Source organism: Oncorhynchus tshawytscha, linkage group LG25 (assembly GCF_018296145.1).
Source record: "Oncorhynchus tshawytscha isolate Ot180627B linkage group LG25, Otsh_v2.0, whole genome shotgun sequence".
NCBI classification, from domain to species: Eukaryota; Metazoa; Chordata; class Actinopteri; order Salmoniformes; family Salmonidae; genus Oncorhynchus; species Oncorhynchus tshawytscha.
Window position 1 is genome coordinate 17,681,291 of NC_056453.1, and position 22,918 is coordinate 17,704,208.

General features: G+C 44.0%; 1 protein-coding gene across 1 annotated transcript in view; it reads left to right on the forward strand.

The window, feature by feature from the left end:
• The window catches only part of cacna1g (calcium channel, voltage-dependent, T type, alpha 1G subunit), a 311,200-nt gene that overhangs the window by 208,130 nt on the left and 80,152 nt on the right, over positions 1-22,918 (forward strand). Inside the window, exons 16-19 of the mRNA XM_042306304.1 lie at positions 14,471-14,652; positions 15,222-15,539; positions 15,900-16,189; positions 19,844-19,967. Of these exons, the coding sequence (XP_042162238.1) occupies positions 14,471-14,652; positions 15,222-15,539; positions 15,900-16,189; positions 19,844-19,967 (914 nt within the window). The remainder of the gene's footprint in view (positions 1-14,470; positions 14,653-15,221; positions 15,540-15,899; positions 16,190-19,843; positions 19,968-22,918) is intronic.

Genomic DNA, 22,918 nt, shown 5'->3' on the forward strand with positions numbered 1-22,918 from the left:
CTGGAAGAGTCTGGTTGACTGGCGGATCTGGAAGAGTCTGGTTGACTGGCGGATCTGGAAGAGTCTGGTTGACTGGCAGATCTGGAAGAGTCTGGCCGACTGGCAGATCTGGAAGAGTCTGGCCGACTGGCAGATCTGGAAGAGTCTGGCCGACTGGCAGATCTGGAAGAGTCTGGCTGACTGGTAGATCTGGAAGAGTCTGGCTGACTGGCAGATCCTGGCAGACTGACGGATCTGACTGGCGGATCCTGGCAGACTGACGGATCTGGCTGCTCCATGCTGACTGGCGGCTCTGGCTGCTCCACGCTGACTGGCGGCTCTGGCTGCTCCATATAGGCTGACAGTTCTGGCGGCTTCTTACAGACTGGCAGCTCTGGCGGCTCCGTGCAGACTGGCAGCTCCTTACAGACTGGCAGCTCCTTGCAGACTGGCAGCTCCTTGCAGACTGGCAGCTCTGGCAGCTCCATGCAGACTGGCAGCTCTGGCTGCTCCATGCAGACTGACAGCTCTGACTGCTCCATGCAGACTGGCAGCTCTTGCTGCTTCATGCAGACTGACAGCTCTGGCTGCTCCATGCAGGCTGGCAGCTCTGGCTGCGCTGAACAGGCAGGAGACTCCAGCAGCGCTGTAGAGGCGGAAGGCTCTGGCAGCGCTGAACAGGCGGGAGACTACGGCTGCGCTGGAGATGAGGAAAGCTCTGACAGCGCTAGATAGGCGGGAGACTCCGGCAGCGCTGGAGAGGCGAGGCGCACTGTAGGCCTGATGCGTGGTGCTGGCACTGGTGGTACTGGACCGAGAACACGCACAGGAAGCCTGGTGCGGGGAGCTGCCACCGGAGGGCTGGTGCGTGAAGGTGGTACTGGATAGACCGGACCGTGCAGGCGCACTGGAGCTCTTGAGCACCGAGCCTGCCCAACCTTACCTGGCTCGATGCCCACTCTACCCCGGCCGATACGAGGAGCTGGAATATACTGCACCGGGCTATGCACCTGCACTGGGGACACAGTGCGCACCACTGCATAACACGGTGCCTGCCCGGTCTCTCTAGCCCCCGGTAAGCACAGGGAGTTTGCGCAGGTCTCCTACCTGGCGTAGCCATACTCCCTGTGAGCCCCCCAAGACATTTTTGGGGCTGACTCTCGGGCTTCCTTCCGCGCCGCCGTGCTTGCTTCGCCAACCTCATTCTCCGATAACCTTCCGCGCACTGCTCCATCGAATCCCAGGCGGGCTCCGGCACTCTCCCTGGGTCGACCGCCCACCTGTCTATCTCCTCCCAAGAAGTATAGTCCATACTGTACTCCTCTTTGAGCTGCTCCTGTTGCCTCCTCTCCTGCTGCACCTTGGGGCGGCTACACTCCCCTGGTTTAGCCCAGGGTCCTCTCCCGTCGAGGATTTCCTCCCATGTCCAGAATTCCTTATTACGTATCTCCTGCTGCCGCTGTTGCTTCTCCTGCTGCTCCTGCCTGTTGACACGCTGCTTGGTCCTGTTGTGGTGGGTGATTCTGTAACGGTTCTCTTGTGGTGAAGGAGAGTCGGACCAAAATGCAGCGTGTAGATTTCGATCCATGTTTAATAAACAAACGTAAAACACGAATCAATTATAAACACTACAAAACAAAGAACGTAACGAAAACCGAAACAGCCTATACTTGTGTAAACTAACACAGAGACAGGAACAAGGACACTAAGGACAATCACCCACAAAACCCAACACAAAACAGACTACCTAAATATGGTTCCCAATCAGAGACAATGACTAACACCTGCCTCTGATTGAGAACCATATCAGGCCAAACATAGAAATAGACAAACCAGACACACAACATAGAATGCCCACCCAGCTCACGTCCTGACCAACACTAAAACAAGGAAAACACATACGAACGATGGTCAGACCGTGACACAGACAGATTATTTCACTTACTGTATCACAATTCCAGTGGGTCAGAAGTTTACATACACTAAGTTGACTGTGTCTTTAAACAGCTTGGAAAATTCCAGAAAATGATGTCATGGCTTTTGAAGCATCTGATAGGCTAATTGACATAATTTGAGTCAATTGTAGGTGTAACTGTGGATATATTTCAAGGCCTTACCATCAAACTCAGTGCCTCTTTGCTTGACATTATGGGAAAATCAAAAGAAATAAGCCAAGACCTCAGAAAAAAATGGTAGACCTCCACAAGTCTGGTTCATCCTTGGGAGAAATTTCCAAATGCCTGAAGGTACCATGTTCATCTGTACCAACAATAGTACGTAAGTACAAACACCATGGGACCGCACAGCCATCATACCGCTCAGGAAAGAGACGCGTTCTGTCTCCTAGAGATGAACGTACTTTGGTGCGAAAAGTGCAAATCAATCCCCGAACAACAGCAAAGGACCTTGTGAAGATGTTGGAGAAAACAGGTACAAAAGTATCTATATCCGAAGTAAAATGAGTCCTATATCGACATAGCCTGAAAGGCCGCTCAGCAAGGAAGAAGCCACTGCTCCAAAAACCGCCATAAAAAAAGCCAAACTGCGGTTTTCAACTGCACATGGGGACAAAGATCGTACTTTTTGGAGAATTGTCCTCTGGTCTAATGAAACAAAAATATAACTGTTAGGCCAAAATGACCATCGTTATGTTTGGAGGAAAAAGGGGGAGGCTTGCAAGTCGAAGAACACCATCCCAACCGTGAAGCACGGGGGTGGCAGCATCATGTTGTGGGGGTGCTTTGCGCAGGAGGGACTGGTGCACTTCACAAAATAGATGGCATCATGAGGCAGGAAAATTACGTGGATATATTGAAGCAACATCTCAAGACATCAGTCAGGAAGCTAAAGCTTGGTCGCAAATTGGTCTCCCAAATGGACAATGACCCCAAGCATATTTCCAAAGTTGTGGCAAAATGACCGAAGGACAACAAAGTCAAGGTATTGGAGTGGCCATCACCAAGCCCTGACCTCAACCCTATAGAACATTTGTGGGCAGAACTGAAAAAGCGTATGCGAGCAAGGAGGCCTACAAACCTGACTCAGTTACACCAGCTCTGTCAGGAGGAATGGGACAAAATTCACCCAACTTATTGTGGGAAGCGTGTGGAAGGTTACCCGAAACGTTTGACCCAAGTTAAACAAGTTAAAGGCAATGCTACCAAATACTAATTGAGTGTATGTAAACTTCTGACCCACTGGGAATGTGATGAAAGAAATAAAAGATGGAATAAATCATTCTCTCTACTATTATTCTGACATTTCACATTCTTAAAATAAAGTGGTGATCCTAACTGACTTAAGACAGGGCATTTTTACTTGGATTAAATGTCAGGAATTGTGAAAAACTGAGCTTAAATTTATTTGGTTAAGGTGTATGTAAACTTCTGACTTCATCTGTACATAGTTACAGCAGGCCAAGGTAGGAGAGTTGGACACACACACATGACTTTAACTGTATCTGGGTTTGGTGGATACCAGGAGAATGCTACCTACTGAAATGCATAGTGCCAATTGTAAAGTTTGGTGTACAAGGAATAATGGTCTGGGGCTGTATTTCATGGTTCGGCTAGGCCCCATAGTTTCAGTGAAGGGAAATCTTAACGCTACAGCATGAAATTACATTCTAGATGATCCTGTGCTTCCAACTTTGTGGCAACCGTTTTGGAATTACCCATTCTTGTTTCAGCATGACAATGGGCTGTATTTCATGGTTCGGCTAGGCCCCTTATTTTCAGTGAAGGGAAATCTCAACGCTACAGCATGAAATTACATTCTAGATGATGCTGTGCTTCCAACTTTGTGGCAACATTTTTGGAATTACCCTTTCTTGTTTCAGCATGACAATGCCCCCTGTGCACAAAGCGAGGTCCATACAGAAATGGTTTGTCAAGATCAATGTGGAACAACTCTACTGGTCCGCACAGAGCCCTGACCTTAACCCCATTGACTGCGAGCCATGCCTAATCGCCCAACATTAGTGCCCGACCCCGCTAATGCCTCTCCATGTTAATGCCAATGATTTTAGAATGAGATGTTCGACGAACAGCTGTCCACATTCTTTTGGTCATGTAGTGTAGCTCAACACCAACATTTTAAAATAGGCTACTTATTGGAACCGCTCACATCAAGTGGGTTGTTTAGAATTATGTTTTCCCACAAGTTGCATTTTGGCAAATGTTTGAAAATTATGTTTTATTGGCTGCTTTATTACAGGTATTGCATGTTCTGTTAAGATGAATAACTGTAATTTCTGTCATTCTGAGCACTGTGTAACAGGTTAGGCACCCAATGACTATGGGTCTGTAAAATGTCTCAAATGGCCCGTAAATTAAAATCTTCCTGGTCCAGTTGTCCGGCGACACATTCTCCTAATGGAAACCCTGATACACACTGACACACACACACACACACACACGCACACACACACACACACACACACACACACACACACACACACACACGGGTACGTTTAATTTCACTTCTACACATGTCAGCATTATTAATTGTGTATTACATTTCCCTGTAATTACTTTGTGTTTCCAGAGGACACACATAAATATTTATTTACGAGTTGAGGCACGGAAATATGCTATGCTAATTAGGATGTAATAAAATAAGACCCTGCAAAAATATCCCTACACATTCCATTCAGTTTACTATATATGTAGACGTAATTGGACTTTTATATAAAATTTTAAAATCGAATTAAAATCGTTGCCATAGCTGTGTAAACGTGTCCATAAAGAGTAGGTATTCCCAAACTGGGGTATTTAAAAAAAGATGATTCACATTTTCAAACAGTCTTTTAGTAAAGCACGTGTCCATATAAACACATACCAGCCCTATTGGTAGTACTGTTACTACCAGCAGTACTACACCTGCACCTGTCATCAACACAAGTTGTTCTGCTTCCACGAGCACATCCAATGCTAGCAACAGTAATTCTACATTTGTTGTTAGCCCAGCTAGCATGGACACTGACAGTTGTGAATCTGATGCAGCCGAAGAGCTACTGCCACCTTACCCGGGAAAGCACCGAACAACAAACAGGGACGTTGGACCATCGAAGAGGCGCAAATATGATGAGAACTACATTGATTTGGGGTTCACTTATATTGGGAGTAGTGCCTTTCCTCAGCCACAGTGTGTTATATGTGCAAAAGTACTATCTCACAACTGGATGAAACCTTCACTCTTGCGCAGACATTTAGAAACAAAACATGCCAATTTGAAAAATAAGCCACGGGAGTTTTTGGAGCGAGAATTAAGACGACCTTCAAGTAGTAAGACATGTATAAAAGCAACAGATACCATTAATAAGAAGGGGCTCGAAGCGTCTTCTATGGTGAGCTACCGAGTGGCTAGGACAGGCAAGCCCCATACTATTGTGGAGGACTTAATTATTCCTGCTGCCACGGATATAGCTGGGACCGTGCTGGGGGAAAAGGCCCAAAAAACTATACATACAATGCCTTCATGAAACAACACTGTTTCATGACGCACAAGTGACATGGCAGGAGATGTTTTGAAACAATTACTGCTTCACATACAAGCCAATGAAGTCTATGCGTTACAGCTGGATGAGTGAACAGACGTGGCGGGCCTGGCACATCTCCTGGTATATGTCCGTTATGTTTATGGGGTGTCAATTAAGGAAGACATCCTCTTCTGCTAACCACTGGAAGCCAGGACAACAGGAGAGGATATTTTTAAAGTACTGGACAGCTTTGTGGCATCAAATGGACTTTGGTGGTTAAGATGTGTTGGTATCTGTACTGATGGCACAAAAGCCATGACAAGCAGTTGCTCCACTTGGGTACACTACAGGATCTACCGAGAGGCTCTTGCTGCCAAGGGAATGCCTGACATCTCGAAAGACATTTTGGACACTACAGTGAAAATGGTTAACTTTGTTAAAGCAAGACCCCTGAACTCTCATGTATTTTCTGCACTATGCAATGATATGGGCAGCGACCATGTAACACTTTTACAACATACAGAAGTTCGCTGGTTATCAAGGGGCAAAGTATTGACATGTTTTTTTAAATTGAGAGATGAGCTTAAAGTTTTCTTTACTGACCATAATTTTCACTTGTCTGACCGCTTGCATGATGACGAGTTTCTCACATGACTGACCTGTCTGGGTGATGTTTTTTTTCGCCTGAATGATTTGAATCTATGATTACAGGGACTCTCCGCAACTGTATTCAATGTCCGGGACAAAATTGAGGCTATAATTAAGAAGTTGGAGCTCTTCTCTGTCTGCATTAACAAGGACAACACACAGGTCTTTCCATCATTGTATGATTTGTTTGTGTGCAAATCAACTCAAGCTTACAGACAATGTCAAGTGTGATGTAGCAAAGCACCTGAGTGAGTTGGGTGCGCAATTACACAGCTATTTTCCCGAAACGGATGACACAAACAGCTGGATTCGTTATCCCTTTCATGCCCTGCCTCCAGTCCACTTACCGATATCTGAACAAGAGAACCACATTGAAATTGCAACAAGCGGTTCTGTGAAAATTGAATTTCATCAGAAGCCACTGCCAGATTTGTTCAGAGTATCCTGCCTTGGAAAATCGCGCTGCTGAGAGTGGATTCTCGGCCCTCACTAGGATGAAAACGAAATACAGGCACAGACTGTGTGTGGAACATGATTTAAGACTGAGACTCTCTCCAATCCAACCCAACATTGCAGAGTTATGAGCATCCTTTAAAGCACACCATTCTCATTAACCTTTGGTGAGTTATTCACAATTTCCGATGAACAAATAAGGTATAATATGTAAGATGGTTAAGTAAAGAGCGAAATTATTGATCATTATTATATTATTATTTGTGCCCTGGTCCTATAAGAGCTCTTTGTCACTTCCCACTAGCCGGGTTGTGACAAAAACTCACACTCATTCTTATGTTTAATAAATGTATCGTATAGTGTGTGTGTGGCAGGTATACAAAAAAAAACATTTGAGAGTGCGCTGACCCTGGTGCTAGAGGGGGTATGCAGCTGGAGGTTGAATGTTTGAAGGGGTACGGGACTATAAAAAGTTTGGGAACCACTGCTATAGAGTACCACATTATGAGTCATAATACCCATAAAACCTAGCGGTCAAACAATGAAATGATTCCAATCATTTTTTCACCATGAATATTTCCCATAGAGGATTTTAGGAACATTTAGGCTTACCCTGATTTGAAGTTTTGATAACCGTGTAAATCTCTCTACGATAAGGTGACTTTTATCAATATATTCGCCTGTATTCACCCGCCCCCCAAAATGAAATGCTAATTAGGTGCTAATGTGGAGAACTACAAAAGAAAGAAATAAAGAAATACAAATGCCATGATGATCTGGATGAGACTGCCGATTCGAGGCAAAGGTAAGAATCTCTGTATTAAGTATCTGTTAAATTTTTTAAATGAATAAATTGGCAAAATTTCTTTAAATGGATAATTCTGTGAACTGTCTTGTGCAAGTTTTAAATTGACACAATACCTGTTAGCAAATGCGTCAGCTAGAGATGACGTGCAGGAGCTTGCAGGGATTTGTAGTCTTGCATGAAGTCTACTTTGATGCTAGTTAGTATTTTCGAACGTGACAGTAAATAGAGGTGAATATATTGATAAACGTCCCCTTGTCAGGCCTCCCGGGTAAGCCCCTATTTTAGGGGTTTGTAAAATCCTCTATGTGAAAAATGAATGGTGGAAAAACTATTGGAACCATTTCCCTGTTTTATTGATATGATGATACCTCCACTGTGGGGCTCTATTCTTCGTTGACAAGTTGGCCATATTGGGTGCCTAGCATTTTTGTCTTACACACATTCAGACACACACACGCATAGATGGCGCTGACAGATATGGCAGAGCTGCTTCTAGCTCTCTGCTTCTAGCTTCTAGCTCCTATTTTGTTTTTGCGTGTTATTTTTTACATTATTAGCTCAGACATTTTTGTGTGTTATTACATGCAGCCGGAAATAACTTTTGGATATCAGAGCGGCCGTAACTCACCAGTATTACGACCAGGAATACGCCTTTCCTGAATTGGATCCTTTGTTTATTCCCCCCAGGGCAATTCAACTTATTCCAGAGGCTGCTCCAAAACACCGCCGGAGTGGACTTGTAGTCTGACTCAGGAGGTGTGCACACCATCCACTGCTTCCGAGCATATTACTCGCTAATCTTCAGTCTCTGGATACTAAAGTAGATGAGCTCAGGGCGAGGATCTTCTTCTAGAGCGACATCAGGGATTGTAACATACTCTGTTTCACGGAAACATGGCTCTCTCGGGATATACTGTCCCCGTCCATAGAGTCAACTGGGTTCTCAGTTCATCACGCAGACAGGAATAAAGAACTCTCCAGGAAGAGGAAAGGCGGGGGTGTATGTTTCATCATTAACTACTCATGGTGTGATTGGACTTTATGCAAATTTTAACATAGCACATGTGAGGAAAACGCTACCGAAGTTCTACCAGCATATTGACTGTAGTACTCGCTCTGGAAAAACATTGGATCACTGCTACTCAACTTTTCGAAATGCTTACAAGGCCCTCCCCCGCCCTATCTTCGGCAAATCTGAACACGACTCCATTTTGCTCATCCCTTCGTTTAGGCAGAAACTCAAACAGGAAGTACCTGTGCTAAGGTCTATTCAATGCTGGTCTGACCTATCGGAATCCATGCTCCAAGATTGTTTTGATCACGCAGATTGGGATATGTTCCGGGTAGCCTCTGAGAATAACATTAACGAATACATGGATACAGTGACTGATTTAATCAGGAAGTGTATAGAAGAGGTTGTACCCACTATGACTATTAAAACCTATACAAACCAGAAACCGTGGAAAGATGGCAGAATTTGCGCAAAACTGAAAGCGCGAACAACTGCATTTAACTATGGCAAGATGACTGGGAATATGGACGAATACAAACAGTTTAGTTATTCCCTCCGCAAGGCAATCAAACAGGCAAAACATCAGTACAGAGAGAAAGTGGAGTCACACTTCAACGACATGAGACGTATGTGTTAGGGTCTACAGATAATCACTGACTACAATGGGAAAACCAGCCCCGTCGAGGACACCGACGTCTTGCTTCTTGACAAGCTAAACACTTTCTTCGCCCGCTTTGAGGATAACACAATGCCAACGACACGGCTTACTACCAAGGAATGTGGGCTCTCCTTCTCCGTGGTCGAAGTGAGTAAGACGTGTAAGCATGTTAACTCTTGCAAAGCTGCCAGCCCAGATGGTATCTCTAGCAGCATTCCCAGAGCATGCACAGACCAGGTGGCTGGAGTGTTTACGGACATATTCAATCTCTCCCTATTCCAGTCTGCTGTCTGCACTCCAAGATGTCCACCATTGTTCCTGTACCCAAGAAAGCAAAGGTAACTGAGCTAAATGACTATCGCCCCGTAGCACTCACTTCTGTCATCATGAAGTGATTTGAGAGGCTAGCTAAGGATCGTATCACCTTTACCTTTCCTGACACCCTAGACCCACTTCAATTTGCTTTCCGCCCCAGTAGATCCCCAGACAATGCAATCACAATCACGCTGCACACTGCCCTATCCCATGACTATAGCTCAGCATTCAACACCATAGTACGCTCCAAGCTCATCATTAAGCTCTGGGCCTTAGGTCTGAACACCGCCCTGTGCAACTGGGTCCTGGACTTCCTGACGGGCTGCCCCCAGTTGGTGAAGGCAGGAAACAACATCTCCACTTCGCTGATCCTCAATACAGGGCACAAGGGTGTGTGCTCAGCCCCCTCCTGTACTCCCTGTTCACCCATGACTGCGTGGCCACGCATGCCTCCAACTCAATCATCAAGTTTGCAAATGACATAACAGTAGTAGGCCTGATTACCAACAATGACGAGACAGCCTACAGGGTGGAAGTGAGGGCTCTGGGTGAGTTGTGCCAGAAAAACAACCTCTTACTCAACATCAACAAAACAAAGGTGTTAATTGTGGACTTCAGGAAACAGCTGGAGCACCACCCCTATCCACATCGATGGGACCGCAGTGCAGAAGGTGGAAAGCTTCAAGTTTCTCTGTGAAAACATCACTGACTATCTGAAATGGTCCACCCACACAGACAGTGTGGTGAAGAAGGTTCAACAGCCCCAGTAGGCTGAAGAAATTTGGCTTGGCCCCTAAAACCTTCACAAAGTTTTACAGATGCACAATTGAGAGCATCCTGTCAGGCTGTATCACTGCCTGGTACGGCAACTGCACCCCTCGCAACCACACGGCTCACCAGTAAATGGTGCGGTCTGCCCAACGCATCACCAGTGTAAACTACCTGCCCTCCAGGACACATACAGAACGTGATGTCACAGGAAAGCCAAAAAAGATCATCAAGGACATCAACCACCCAACACCACGGCCTGTTCACCCCGCTATCATCCAGAATGCGAGGTCAGTACAGGTGCATCAAAGCTGGGACTGAGAGACTGAAAAATAGCTTCTATCTCAAGGCCATCAGACTGTTAAATGGCTATCACTAGCCGGCTTCCACCCGGTTACTTAACCCTGCACCTTAGAGGCTGCTACCCTATATACAGTTGAAGTCGGAAGTTTACATACACCTTAGCCAAATACAGTTAAACTCAGTTTTTCACAATTCCTGACATTTAATCCTTGTAGTAATTCCCTGTTTTAGGTCAGTTAGGATCACCACTTTATTTTAAGATTGTGAAATGTCAGAATAATAGTAGAGAGAATTATTTATTTCAGCTTTTATGTCTTTCATCACATTCCCAGTGGTTCAGAAGTTTACATACACTCAATTAGTATTTGGTAGCATTGCCTTTAATACCACTCCAATACCTTGACTTTGTTGTCCTTAAGCCATTTTGCCACAACTTTGGAAGTATGCTTGGAAGTATGCCTGGGAAGTATGCATTGTCCGTTTGTAAGACCCATTTGCGATCAATCTTTAACTTCCTGACTGACGTCTTGAGACGTTCCTTCAATATATCCACATAATTTTCCTCCCTCATGATGCCATCTATTTTGTGAAGTGCACCAGTCCCTCCTGAAGCAAAGCACCCCCACAACATGATGCTGCCACCTCCATGCTTCACGGTTGGGATGGTGTTCTTTGGCTTGCAAGACTCCCCCTTTTTCATCCAAACATAACGATGGTCAATATGGCCAAACAGTTCTATCTTTGTTTCATCAGACCAGAGAACATTTTTCCAAAAGTACGATCTTAGTCCCCATGTGCAGTTGCACACCGAAGTCTGGATTTTTTATGGTGGTTTTGGAGCAGTGGCTTCTTCCTTGCTGAGCAGGCTTTCAAGTTATGTCGATATAGGACTCGTTTTACTGTGTATATAGATACCTTTGTACCTGTTTCCTCCAGCATCTTCACAAGGTCCTTTGATGTTGTTCTGGGATTGATTTGCACTTTTTGCACCAAAGTAGGTTAATTTTTAGGAGACAGAATGCGTCTCCTTCCTGAGCAGTATGATGGATGCGTGGTCCATGGTGTTTATACTTGCATACTCTTCTTTGTACAGATGAACGTGGTACCTTCAGGCATTTGGAAATTGCTCCCAAAGATGAACCAGACTTGTGGAGGTCCGGAAATTGTTTTCTGAGAACTTGGCTTATTTATTTAGATTTTCCCATGACGTCAATTAAAGAGGCACTGAGTTTGAAGGTAGGCCTTGAAATACATCCACAGGTACACCTCCAATTGACTGAAATTATGTCAATTAGCCTTTCAGAAGCATCTAAAGCCATGACATAATTGACATAAAAGCACAGTCAACTTAGTGTATGTAAGCTTCTGACCCACTGAAATTGTGATACAGTGAATTGTAAATGAAATAATCTGTCTGGTAACAATTGTTGGAAAAATGACTTGTGTCATGCACAAAGTAGATGTCCTAACCGACTTGCCAAAACTATAGTTTGTTAACATTAAATAGGTGGAGTGGTTGAAAAACGGGTTTTAGTGGCTACAACCTTAGTGTATTTAAACTTCCGACTTCAACTGTATATACAGTGCCTTGCGAAAGTATTCGGCCCCCTTGAACTTTGCGACCTTTTGCCACATTTCAGGCTTCAAACATAAAGATATAAAACTGTATGTTTTTGTGAAGAATCAACAACAAGTGGGACACAATCATGAAGTGGAACGACATTTATTGGATATTTCAAACTTTTTTAACAAATCAAAAACTGAAAAATTGGGCGTGCAAAATTATTCAGCCCCCTTAAATGAATACTTTGTAGCGCCACCTTTTGCTGCGATTACAGCTGTAAGTCGCTTGGGGTATGTCTCTATCAGTTTTGCACATCGAGAGACTGAATTTTTTTCCCATTCCTCCTTGCAAAACAGCTCGAGCTCAGTGAGGTTGGATGGAGAGCATTTGTGTACAGCAGTTTTCAGTTCTTTCCACAGATTCTCGATTGGATTCAGGTCTGGACTTTGACTTGGCCATTCTAACACCTGGATATGTTTATTTTTGAACCATTCCATTGTAGATTTTGCTTTATGTTTTGGATCATTGTCTTGTTGGAAGACAAATCTCCGTCCCAGTCTCAGGTCTTTTGCAGACTCCATCAGGTTTTCTTCCAGAATGGTCCTGTATTTGGCTCCATCCATCTTCCCATCAATTTTAACCATCTTCCCTGTCCCTGCTGAAGAAAAGCAGGCCCAAACCATGATGCTGCCACCACCATGTTTGACAGTGGGGATGGTATGTTCAGGGTGATGAGCTGTGTTGCTTTTACGCCAAACATAACGTTTTGCATTGTTGCCAAAAAGTTCAATTTTGGTTTCATCTGACCAGAGCACCTTCTTCCACATGTTGGCTTGTGGCAAACTTTAAACAACACTTTTTATGGATATCTTTAAGAAATGGCTTTCTTCTTGCCACTCTTCCATAAAGGCCAGATTTGTGCAATATACGACTGACTGTTGTCCTATGGACAGAGTCTCCCACCTCAGCTGTAGATCTCTGCAGTTCTTCCAGAGTGATCATGGGCCTCTTGGCTGCATCTCTGATCAGTCTTGTATGAGCTGAAAGTTTAGAGGGATGGCCAGGTCTTGGTAGATTTGCAGTGGTCTGATACTCCTTCCATTTCAATATTATCGCTTGCACAGTGCTCCTTGGGATGTTTAAAGCTTGGGAAATCTTTTTGTATCCAAATCCGGCTTTAAACTTCTTCACAACAGTATCTCGGACCTGCCTGGTGTGTTCCTTGTTCTTCATGATGCTCTCTGCGCTTTTAACGGACCTCTGAGACTATCACAGTGCAGGTGCATTTATACGGAGACTTGATTACACACAGGTGGATTGTATTTATCATCATTAGTCATTTAGGTCAACATTGGATCATTCGGAGATCCTCACTGAACTTCTGGAGAGAGTTTGCTGCACTGAAAGTAAAGGGGCTGAATAATTTTGCACGCCCAATTTTTCAGTTTTTGATTTGTTAAAAAGTTTGAAATATCCAATAAATGTCGTTCCACTTCATGATTGTGTCCCACTTGTTGTTGAATCTTCACAAAAAAATACAGTTTTATATCTTTATGGTTGAAGCCTGAAATGTGGCAAAAGGTCGCAAAGTTCAAGGGGGCCGAATACTTTCGCAAGGCACTGTATTTCTTAAATCCATTATTTTACTTTTAGATTTGTGTGTATTGTTGTGAATTGCTAGATACTACTGCACTGTTGGAGCTAGGAACACAAGCGTTTCGCTACACCCGCAATAACATCTGCTAAATATGTGTATGTCACCAATAACATCTGCTAAACATGTGTATGTGACAAATGCAATTTGATTTGATTTGATAAAGCAGCAGCAAACCACAATGCGTCATTCTGCTACAGATCTATCTGAATAGTCCAAAACTATTCCTGCTGCTGTATCATTTCACAGACACATATTACCATATGGAAGCATACTGCAGGGGAGAACAATTCCCCAACACTAAGACAAATGAGCTCCTGGTGCGGTTAGAGGAGTTGTTTAAGTAAAGTAAGTGGATAGTTGAGGAGAGAGGAAAAAGGGATTGGATGAATTGAGAGAGAGGGAAGAGGGAGGGAAGAGATAGTGAGGGAGAGAGAGAGAGAGTGAAAAACAGGAAGAGAGTGAGGGAGGGAGGGATAAGACGCACACCAACTGAGATGAAAGATCCGCGTCCTCTCTATGTCATGCCTTCATCTGTCTGTTGAACACAATCGTCAGATTAGAGATGAAATATTGATGGGGTCGAGAACAGTAAGACATCCATATTTAAACTTCTTACTTTAGAGATACCCTTATAACTGTCTCTCCCCTTCACCCTTCTCTCTCCCTCCCATGTTCCCCCTACATTTTACTACCTCGTCTTTCTCTACCTCTCTTTCTTTTGTCCATCCTCGTTTAACAATTCTCCTTCCTCTTTTCCCTCTCTCCTTCCTCACTCTCTCCCTCTCTGCTCCCACTCTCCCCCACCCTCTTCTCATCTCCCCTCCAGTAGTCCCAATAAACGGTCATGTTGACCTGAAGACCAGTCTGACCCCTCCTCTGATTACCCATACTGCTGCCACCCCCATGCCCGTTCCCAAGCTGCCCGCCGTGGGTGACCCTGCCCTGGGCTACGAATCCCGACACGGCAGCAATGTCTCCATGGACCTAGCCTCTTACGACAAGTCTCCGGTTAGTATATTATAGTACTACACTATTACACTATCAAACTACTGTCTCCTCCCAGCGTCTGGAACCTATGTATTAAGCTCTGTGCCCTCTCTTTGCCCACAGAACTAAGATTATCAGTCTAACCAATGGATGGGCGACTCATTTTATTTTTTGGGCCCCCACCCCCATAAAAGTTGCCCATCCATGGTCTGACTTGTCTGGATGATGTTCAAGATGACAGCTATGATGATTAATTATGATTAATATGATCTTTCATCAGCGTAACTCTATGGACACTTACTGATGCTGTAGCCAAACCCACTGATGCATAGCTACACCTACTGTTGCCAGTTATGACTGTTGCCAGCTATAGTAATGACCACTGAGCATTGAGGATAATCTGATAATTAGTAAGACAAAAACCTGTAGTAACAACATCTAAAGTTCCATATACAGAAGTTTTCCATATTCTAAAGTTCCCCAAAGGTTACAAAAGTTCCCTAAAAAAGTGATCTGTTCACTTCTTTTGTGTTGTTCATACATTCTCTCTTCCTCTCTCCTCTCCCCCCTCCATCTCGCTCTCTCTCTAGACCAGTGCCCGTAGCACCTCCCCTTACGCCCCGTGGTGCTCTGCCAGTGGCTGGACCAGCCGTCGATCGAGCTGGAACAGCTTAGGCCGTGCCCCCTCGCTCAAACGAACAAAGCTTCAGTCTGGCGAACGGCGGTCGCTCCTCTCCGGCGAGGGAGGGTCCAGTTCGGAGGATGAGGAGGGGGGAGGAGGGGGGACATCGGAGGGGGACGATGCATCCCTGTGTCGTATTAACTCCATGTCCCAGCCCAGACACAGGAGGATGGAGTCGGTGGAGACCAGGGGGTCCATAGACCTGGCCCCCGACACACTGCTACAGGTGAACACACACACCAGGGGATCTAGAGACCGGCCTCCATAAACACTGCTATGTGTGCTCTAATTAAGCAACCAGGCCCTAGGAGGTGTGGTCTATAGCCATATATAGCCATATTCTATTATAAACTGGTTACCAATGTAATTAGAGCAGTACAAATAAATGTTTTGTCATACCCATTGTATACTGTCTGATATACCACGGCTATCAGCCAATCAGCATTCAGGACTCGAACCACCCAGTTTATAATTTTGTTGTGGTCATATACGTAGTTGTCACTGGATAGAACAGCTTTCTTCAGTGTTTTAAAATGCCTTCAAGTATCTATGAATGACTGTGTTAGCCATGTTTGTAAAACTCTAGGTGCCCTACCTGTATCGCTCAGCCAGTATGCACAGCTCCAGACCCCCCTCGCTAGGAGGCTTGAGAGCCCCAGAACACAGTGACTGTAATGGGAAGGGTACTTCGGCCCCTGGCGGGGCCCTGGCCCCTACACAGCTCTCCCTGGAGGACAACACAGAGGACGACGCAGCAGAGGAGGAGGTGGTCGTGGGTAATTTTGCCAGGCTGTCAGGCTGGCTGGACAGGAAACAGCCAGAGTGGTGTCGACAGAGAGATACCTGGTCCCTGTACATATTACCCCCAGACTCCAGGTTAGACAAACACACGCACATGCACGCAAACACACACATACACTGATAAAAGTTATATAATTACGCTATGTGCTCATACTTACCCGTCTGTGCATGCATGTCTAACAGTATCCTTGCTGTGCCCCAGTTGCAGTGGGCAGTAGGGTTTGTCCTGTTCTAAGAGTGACATTGAGGACACAGGCACTGTGTGGTGTCCATTCTGCCTCTCTACAGAGTCGGGTAGCAGAGTTTGGCCTGTGTTGAGAGTGACAAAGAGGACAAAGACTCTGTGTGGCGTCCATTTTGGCTCTGTACAGAGCCAGACACCTACCTGTGCTCAGGGTTATATCAGGAGACAGAGGCTCAGTGGGAAGCTGGAGTCCCACAGCTGTTCAATATGGACAGACCTCCATTCATCTCCTCGAGCACTTAATGATAACACTTAGGTATTTTACTCTGGGGGAATTTCTAATTCCTATCTAGACAGATATGTTCACCTTAAGCCAACTTGACTAAAGCAGTTGGCTAAGGCAGAAGCACAAGCCTAGCATACAAGCTAAAAACGTTTCAAAGAAGTCAAAATTGTATAATGGGAGTTCACATCAACATAAACTCGCGAATACTGTCATGTGGACTGTAGGAAACTCTTGACAGTCCAAATATCACAGATGTCAGTAACTGCATACTAGCAAAAGGTCATGGCTATGATGAACATGAGACATTTAGACAGATGCTTTTTATTCATTACTCATCGAGCAATCAAATAAGTTATTATCTGACGTGTGCTGTGTGTGTGTGTGTATGTGTGTGTGTGTGTGTGTGTGTGTGTGTGTGTGTGTGTGTGTGTGTGTGTGTGTGTGTGTGTGTGTGTGTGTGTGTGTGTGTGTGTGTGTGTGTGCGTGTACGTGTGTGTGTGTGTGTGTGTGTGTGTGTGTGTGTGTGTGTGTGTGTGTGTGTGTGTGTGTGTGTGTGTGTGCGTGCGTGTACGTGCACGTCTGCCTGTCTCCCCGTCTCACCATAACGTAGAGGATCTAGAACAGACAATCATCATCATGTTGTGGGAGTTAGCATGACATCCCTGGCCCACATGATGGATGAATACATGATGAATGAGGACATGATGAATACTTTAGCATTGAGGGCTAGCATGCAGAGATGAGAGGGATGAACTCATCCAGCGTGTAGATAATGATGGGTGTAGTCAGACGCGCACACACAGACTCACACACTCACAGTCTTGTTTAACTAACCTTGTGGGGACACACAATTTATAACCATTCAAAATCCTATTCTCCCTAACCCATAAACCTAACTCTTACCCTAACCGTAACCCCAAAAGCTAACCTTAACCCTAACTCCTAACCTTAAACCTAATTATAACCATAACACTAATTCTACCTTAACCCTAAACCCCCTAGATATAGCATTTGACCTTTTTTGTTTGACTTCTTGTCCCCACAAGTATAGTTAAACACACACACACACACATGGAGATGGAGCAGAATACCGATCTGAGGGACACGCTATTGTTCCCTTTTGTACCTTATCACAGACATGCTCCATCAGTGTGGGCTTGATGCATGGATTCATTATTTTACACCTCCCTCTATATCTTCCCTCTTTCTTTACTTGTCTTTTTATCTCCTTCATTCGTTTTCCATTCCCCTTTCTACCATTTGAAGCTATAGCCGTTTCTTGTCAGTTAGTGAAGCTTAGACTTAATTAATTACCACTTCAGCTGTGGTTCATTGAATTACTATGCATGAGGAAAGGGCTTGGATTTAATGTGGATCTATCATCATTATCTTTGAGTGTGCGTCAGGTAGCCGACCGGTTAGAGCGTTGGGCCATTAACCGAATGTTCGTTAGTTTGAATCCATGATCCTACAAGGTGAAAAATCAGCCTGTGTGCCCTTGATCAATAACACATTTCCAGTACGTGTGGGAAATAGGACAAATATACAGTTGAAGATGGAAGTTTACATACACCTTAGCCAAATACATTTAATCTCAGTTTTTTTTACAATTCCTGACATTTAATCCTATTAAAAATTCAGTTAGGATCACCACTTTATTTTAAGAATGTGAAATGTCAGAATAATAGTAGAGAGAATGCTTTATTTTGGCTTTTATTTATTTCATCACATTCCCAGTGGGTCAGAAGTTCACATACACTCAATTAGTATTTGTTAGCATTGCCTTTAAATTGTTTAACTTGGGTCAAACATTTTGGGTAGCCTTCCACAATAAGCTGGGTGAATTTTGGCATATTCCTCCTGACAGAGCTGGTGTAACTGAGTCAGGTTTGTAGGCCTCCTTGCTCACGTACGCTTTTTCAGTTCTGCCCACTAATTTTCTGAAGGATTGAGGTCAGGGCTTTGTGATGTCCACTCCAATACCTCGACTTTGTTGTCTTTAAGCCATTTTGCCACAACTTTGGAAGAATGCTTGGGGTCATTGTCCATTTGGAAGAGCCATTTGCAACCAAGCTTTAACTTCCTGACTGATGTCTTGAGATGTTGCTTCAATATATCCATATAATTTCCCTTCCTGAGGATGCCATCTATTTTGTTAAGTGCACCAGATCCTCCTGCAGCAAAGCACCCCAACAACATGATGCTGCCACCCCTGTGCTTCATGGTGGGATGGTGTTCTTCGGCTTGCAAGCCTCCCCCTTTTTCCTCCAAACATAACGGTGGTCATTATGGCCAAACAATTCTATTTTTGTTTCATCAGACCAGAGGACATTTCTCCAAAAAGTACGATCTTTGTCCCCATGTGCAGTTACAAACCATAGTCTGGCTTTTTTTTATGGCAGTTTTGGAGCAGTGGCTTCTTCCTTGCTGAGCGGCCTTTCAGGTTATGCCGATATAGGACTCGTTTTACTGTGGATGTAGATAATTTTTTATCTGTTTCCTCCAGCATCTTCACAAGGTCCTTTGCTGTTGTTCTGGGATTGATTTGCAGTTTTCGCACCAAAGTCTAGGAGACAGAACGCGTCTCCTTCCTGAGCGGTATGACGGCTGCGCGGTCCCATGGTGTTTATACTTGCGTACTATTGTTTGTACAGATGAACGTGGTACCTTCAGGCGTTTGGAAATTGCTCCCCAGGATGAACCAGACTTGTAGAGGTCTGCAAAAAAAAATTCTGAGGTCTTGGCTGATTTCTTTTGATTGTCCCATGATGTCAAGCAAAGAGGCACTGAGGCCTTGAAATACATCCACAGGTACACCTGTAAACTTCTGACCCACTGGAATTGTGATACAGTGAATTATAAGTGAAAGAATCTGTCTGTAAATAATTGTTGGAAAAATGACTTGTGTTATGCACAAAGTAGATGTCCTAACCGACTTGCCAAACCTATAGTTTGTTATCAAGAACTTTGTGGAATGGTTGAAAAACGAGTTTTAATAATGACACAAACCTAAAGTGTAAGTAAACTTCCGACTTCAACTGTAAGTTCCCACCTATTTATTTAATGTGCAATATGCTTTATTAATGAATACTTCATAGAATACAAGGGCGTGTGTCTGAATAATATTATACACTGTGATGTTGTATTTTGCACATGCTTAACATCTCTCATCATATGTCTTCCAATTATCTGAATGTTTATCCTATGAATGCTGAATTTTGTGTGTGTGTGTGTGTGTGTGTGTGTGTGTGTTTTCCAGGTTTCGGATGGCGTGCAATAAGATCATAACCCACAAGATGTTTGACCACATTGTTCTGGTCATCATCTTCCTCAACTGCATCACCATCGCCATGGAGAGGCCGAGGATAGACCCATACAGCGTGGTGAGTGACCACACACACACACGCATCACCCGGCATGCACGCAGACACACACTCACACACAGGTAGACATACACACACACTCCCAATATACACAATATACCTGGCTCTCTTCCTTACCCCATCTGTTATACTGTCCAACCCAATGCCCTTTGATAATTAAAGCTGCAACATCATCCAGCCTTTATGCAGAACGGGAATAAACACACTAATTAACACGGTTTTGATATTCTCGCTGATGTAGCGAACGCTCCTGCACCCGTAATAATTGGCGTCCAGTCTCTGTGGACTCCAGCTGTAGCGGCCTTGTTTTCTGTCTTTAACACAGATGAGACAGCGGTTGTGGTAATTGATTCAATTATCTCCCTGCCTGCTGGTCTAATCTGTATGGGGATAGTACCGTGGAAAATACATGTTTAACTAATGTGGATAAAGCCCTCACAGGTTTATTGTGGGAGGATGAAATGAGTGTGAGGATGAAATGAGTGTGAGGATGAAATGAGGGGGAACATGAGGAAAAAAAGGAAATGACAGAGGATATCGAGAAGATATCTGAAACACGCACGCATGCACGCACACACACACACACACACACACAATCACTTTCACATACACAGACTGTCACACATGTACACCCATTTGACACACAAACCACACACAACTCTAATCAGGGGAAAACATTAAGATGCACATACATTTCTCATTTTGTGCTGCAGCTGTAATTCTCAGCCCCTGTAATGAGGTGATTTTTTGAAATTGGATGGAAATGTGTATGGAGATTGGTTTGCCTGGCAGTGACCTCCCAACAGTAGCTAGCAGGCCACACACTCAGTAAGGATACCACACACGCACACGCATACACACACACCTACGCATACACACTGAACAGAGAATATGAGTATGGATTTAGCCTCGTAGCTGCATTACCTAATGTTATTTTACCTCAATCTTATTGGCCTGGTTTATTACTGAGCCTGATTGGTTTTTGCAGGTGTATATATTTCTTTGTTGATTTAGAATTAATAGGTTTGATTGTGAGTTACATTCGCTAGAGACTTCAGCCGTGTGTTATTACGAACAAACGCAGTTGAGGTATATTGCTTTTGCTGCATACATACAATTTACTTACTGTAGAGTTCCACAGGCTTTTTGCAAATTCACCTGCCTGTAAAGCAGATGATGTAGGACCTTGTGCCATTTACTCTGAAATAGATAAGTTATTTGTTTCTAATGAGGCTTGATTGGGAGTTGTGTTTGTTAGAGACTCTCTCACAGTAGATTACTAATAAATACGGTGGAGTTTATTGCTTTTGCTGCATACATACAGTACATACTTCCACAGGAGCTAACAGATGTAGGATCTTAATTTGATCACCCTGTTGTAGCAGGAAATCTCCTGAACAGCAGGAAATATAAATGTAGTGTATTCAAGGCTTAAAAAGGCTTCTAAAGTTGGACATTTCCGCTTTAAGATGACAGATTTGATTTGCCCTAACAATTTTTTTTATCAACCCCTGGGAAAATGTCCAATAATTATAATCCACAAAATGATTCACATTTCCTGTTGCTGCAGGATTATTTTCCTGCTGTGAGAAACTGGTCAAATGAAGATCCTACATCTGTATTTCACCTGTGCCATTTACACAGCAGTAAATAACCATTTGTTTCTCTTATGCATTTGCAGAACAATACATTTCCCTTTTGGTTCTAATTCAATTTATTGTGGAACGTTGGGTGAATAATTGGTTCAGTGTCTAGAAAGTCGTTCCCCAGCTTGGCATCACGTTTCATAACGTGGTCGTTAGGCTTTGATGGTTTAACACCACCGAAAACAACAGTTGCTTAGTTACTGATCTGTGGTTCATGAAATTAATTCATGGTAGAACAGACATTCATTCAATGCTTCATCTTTAGGAGTCATTATGAGGTTGACTGGCCCGGGAAATAACCAATAATGTCGACACCTGTTTGTTCATAACTGGCTGTATATTGAGGCATGCAATACAGGAAAGGAGAGAAGAGGAGAAGGAAAATAAGGAGAGGAGGAAAGGAGGGAGGAGGGGCAAGGAGAGGAGGAAAGGAGGAGAGGAGATCAAAACTAATCATATGTGGAAATCAGTTGGTGTGTGTGACAGGCAACAAGCCCCATCAGAAGAAAGAGGGAGATGCTTTGCTCTTTTTAGGAGCTCTCTGTGTTGGTCACTGTCTTTTGGAATCTCATCCCTTTCTATTTTTATTCCACTCTCGCTCACTGTCAGAACATATTCAGCAAAGTTAATCCTAAACTACTTCAGAGACGACGCCGGCGTATATTTTTAGTATCTTGTTATTACTCACTTTGCTCTCGCTCTCTCTCTCTCTCTCTCTCTCTCTCTCTCTATATATATATATATATATATATATATATATATATCTCTGTCTCTCTCTCTCTCTCTCTCTCTCTCTCTCTCACTATCTAGCTCTCTTTTCTATTCCCCTGCCCCCTCCATTCACGAGTCTGTTGGTTTATAATGAATGAAAGTATGAAAAACACATGGTCACAGAGGATAGGAATGACCGGTGTCAGCGCCGGAATTCTTAAACAATTTAAACAGGCGTTCCGATGATGTCACCACAAATATTCCCAGAGACTTTAAGAACGTTTTATAATGTTGCGACAGAAGTGGCTTGAGGAGATGTACGGGAGGGCGTGGGAATGAAAGTCCACACACATGCACGCACACAAACACACACACACACACACACACACACACACACGTGGGGCTGGTTTTTCGCCGTTTGCATTGAGTGCACCACCACAATACTCATAACTGTGCCAAAAATGAGTGTGTTTATATAACGTGTGTGTGTGTGTGTGTGTGTGTATGTTGGGTAAATAAGCAGTCAGTCCGAGGGTCTGTACATTCCAGCTACACTGCTTGTTTTCTTTCCTGAGCCCTTGTTTAGATTCCCAA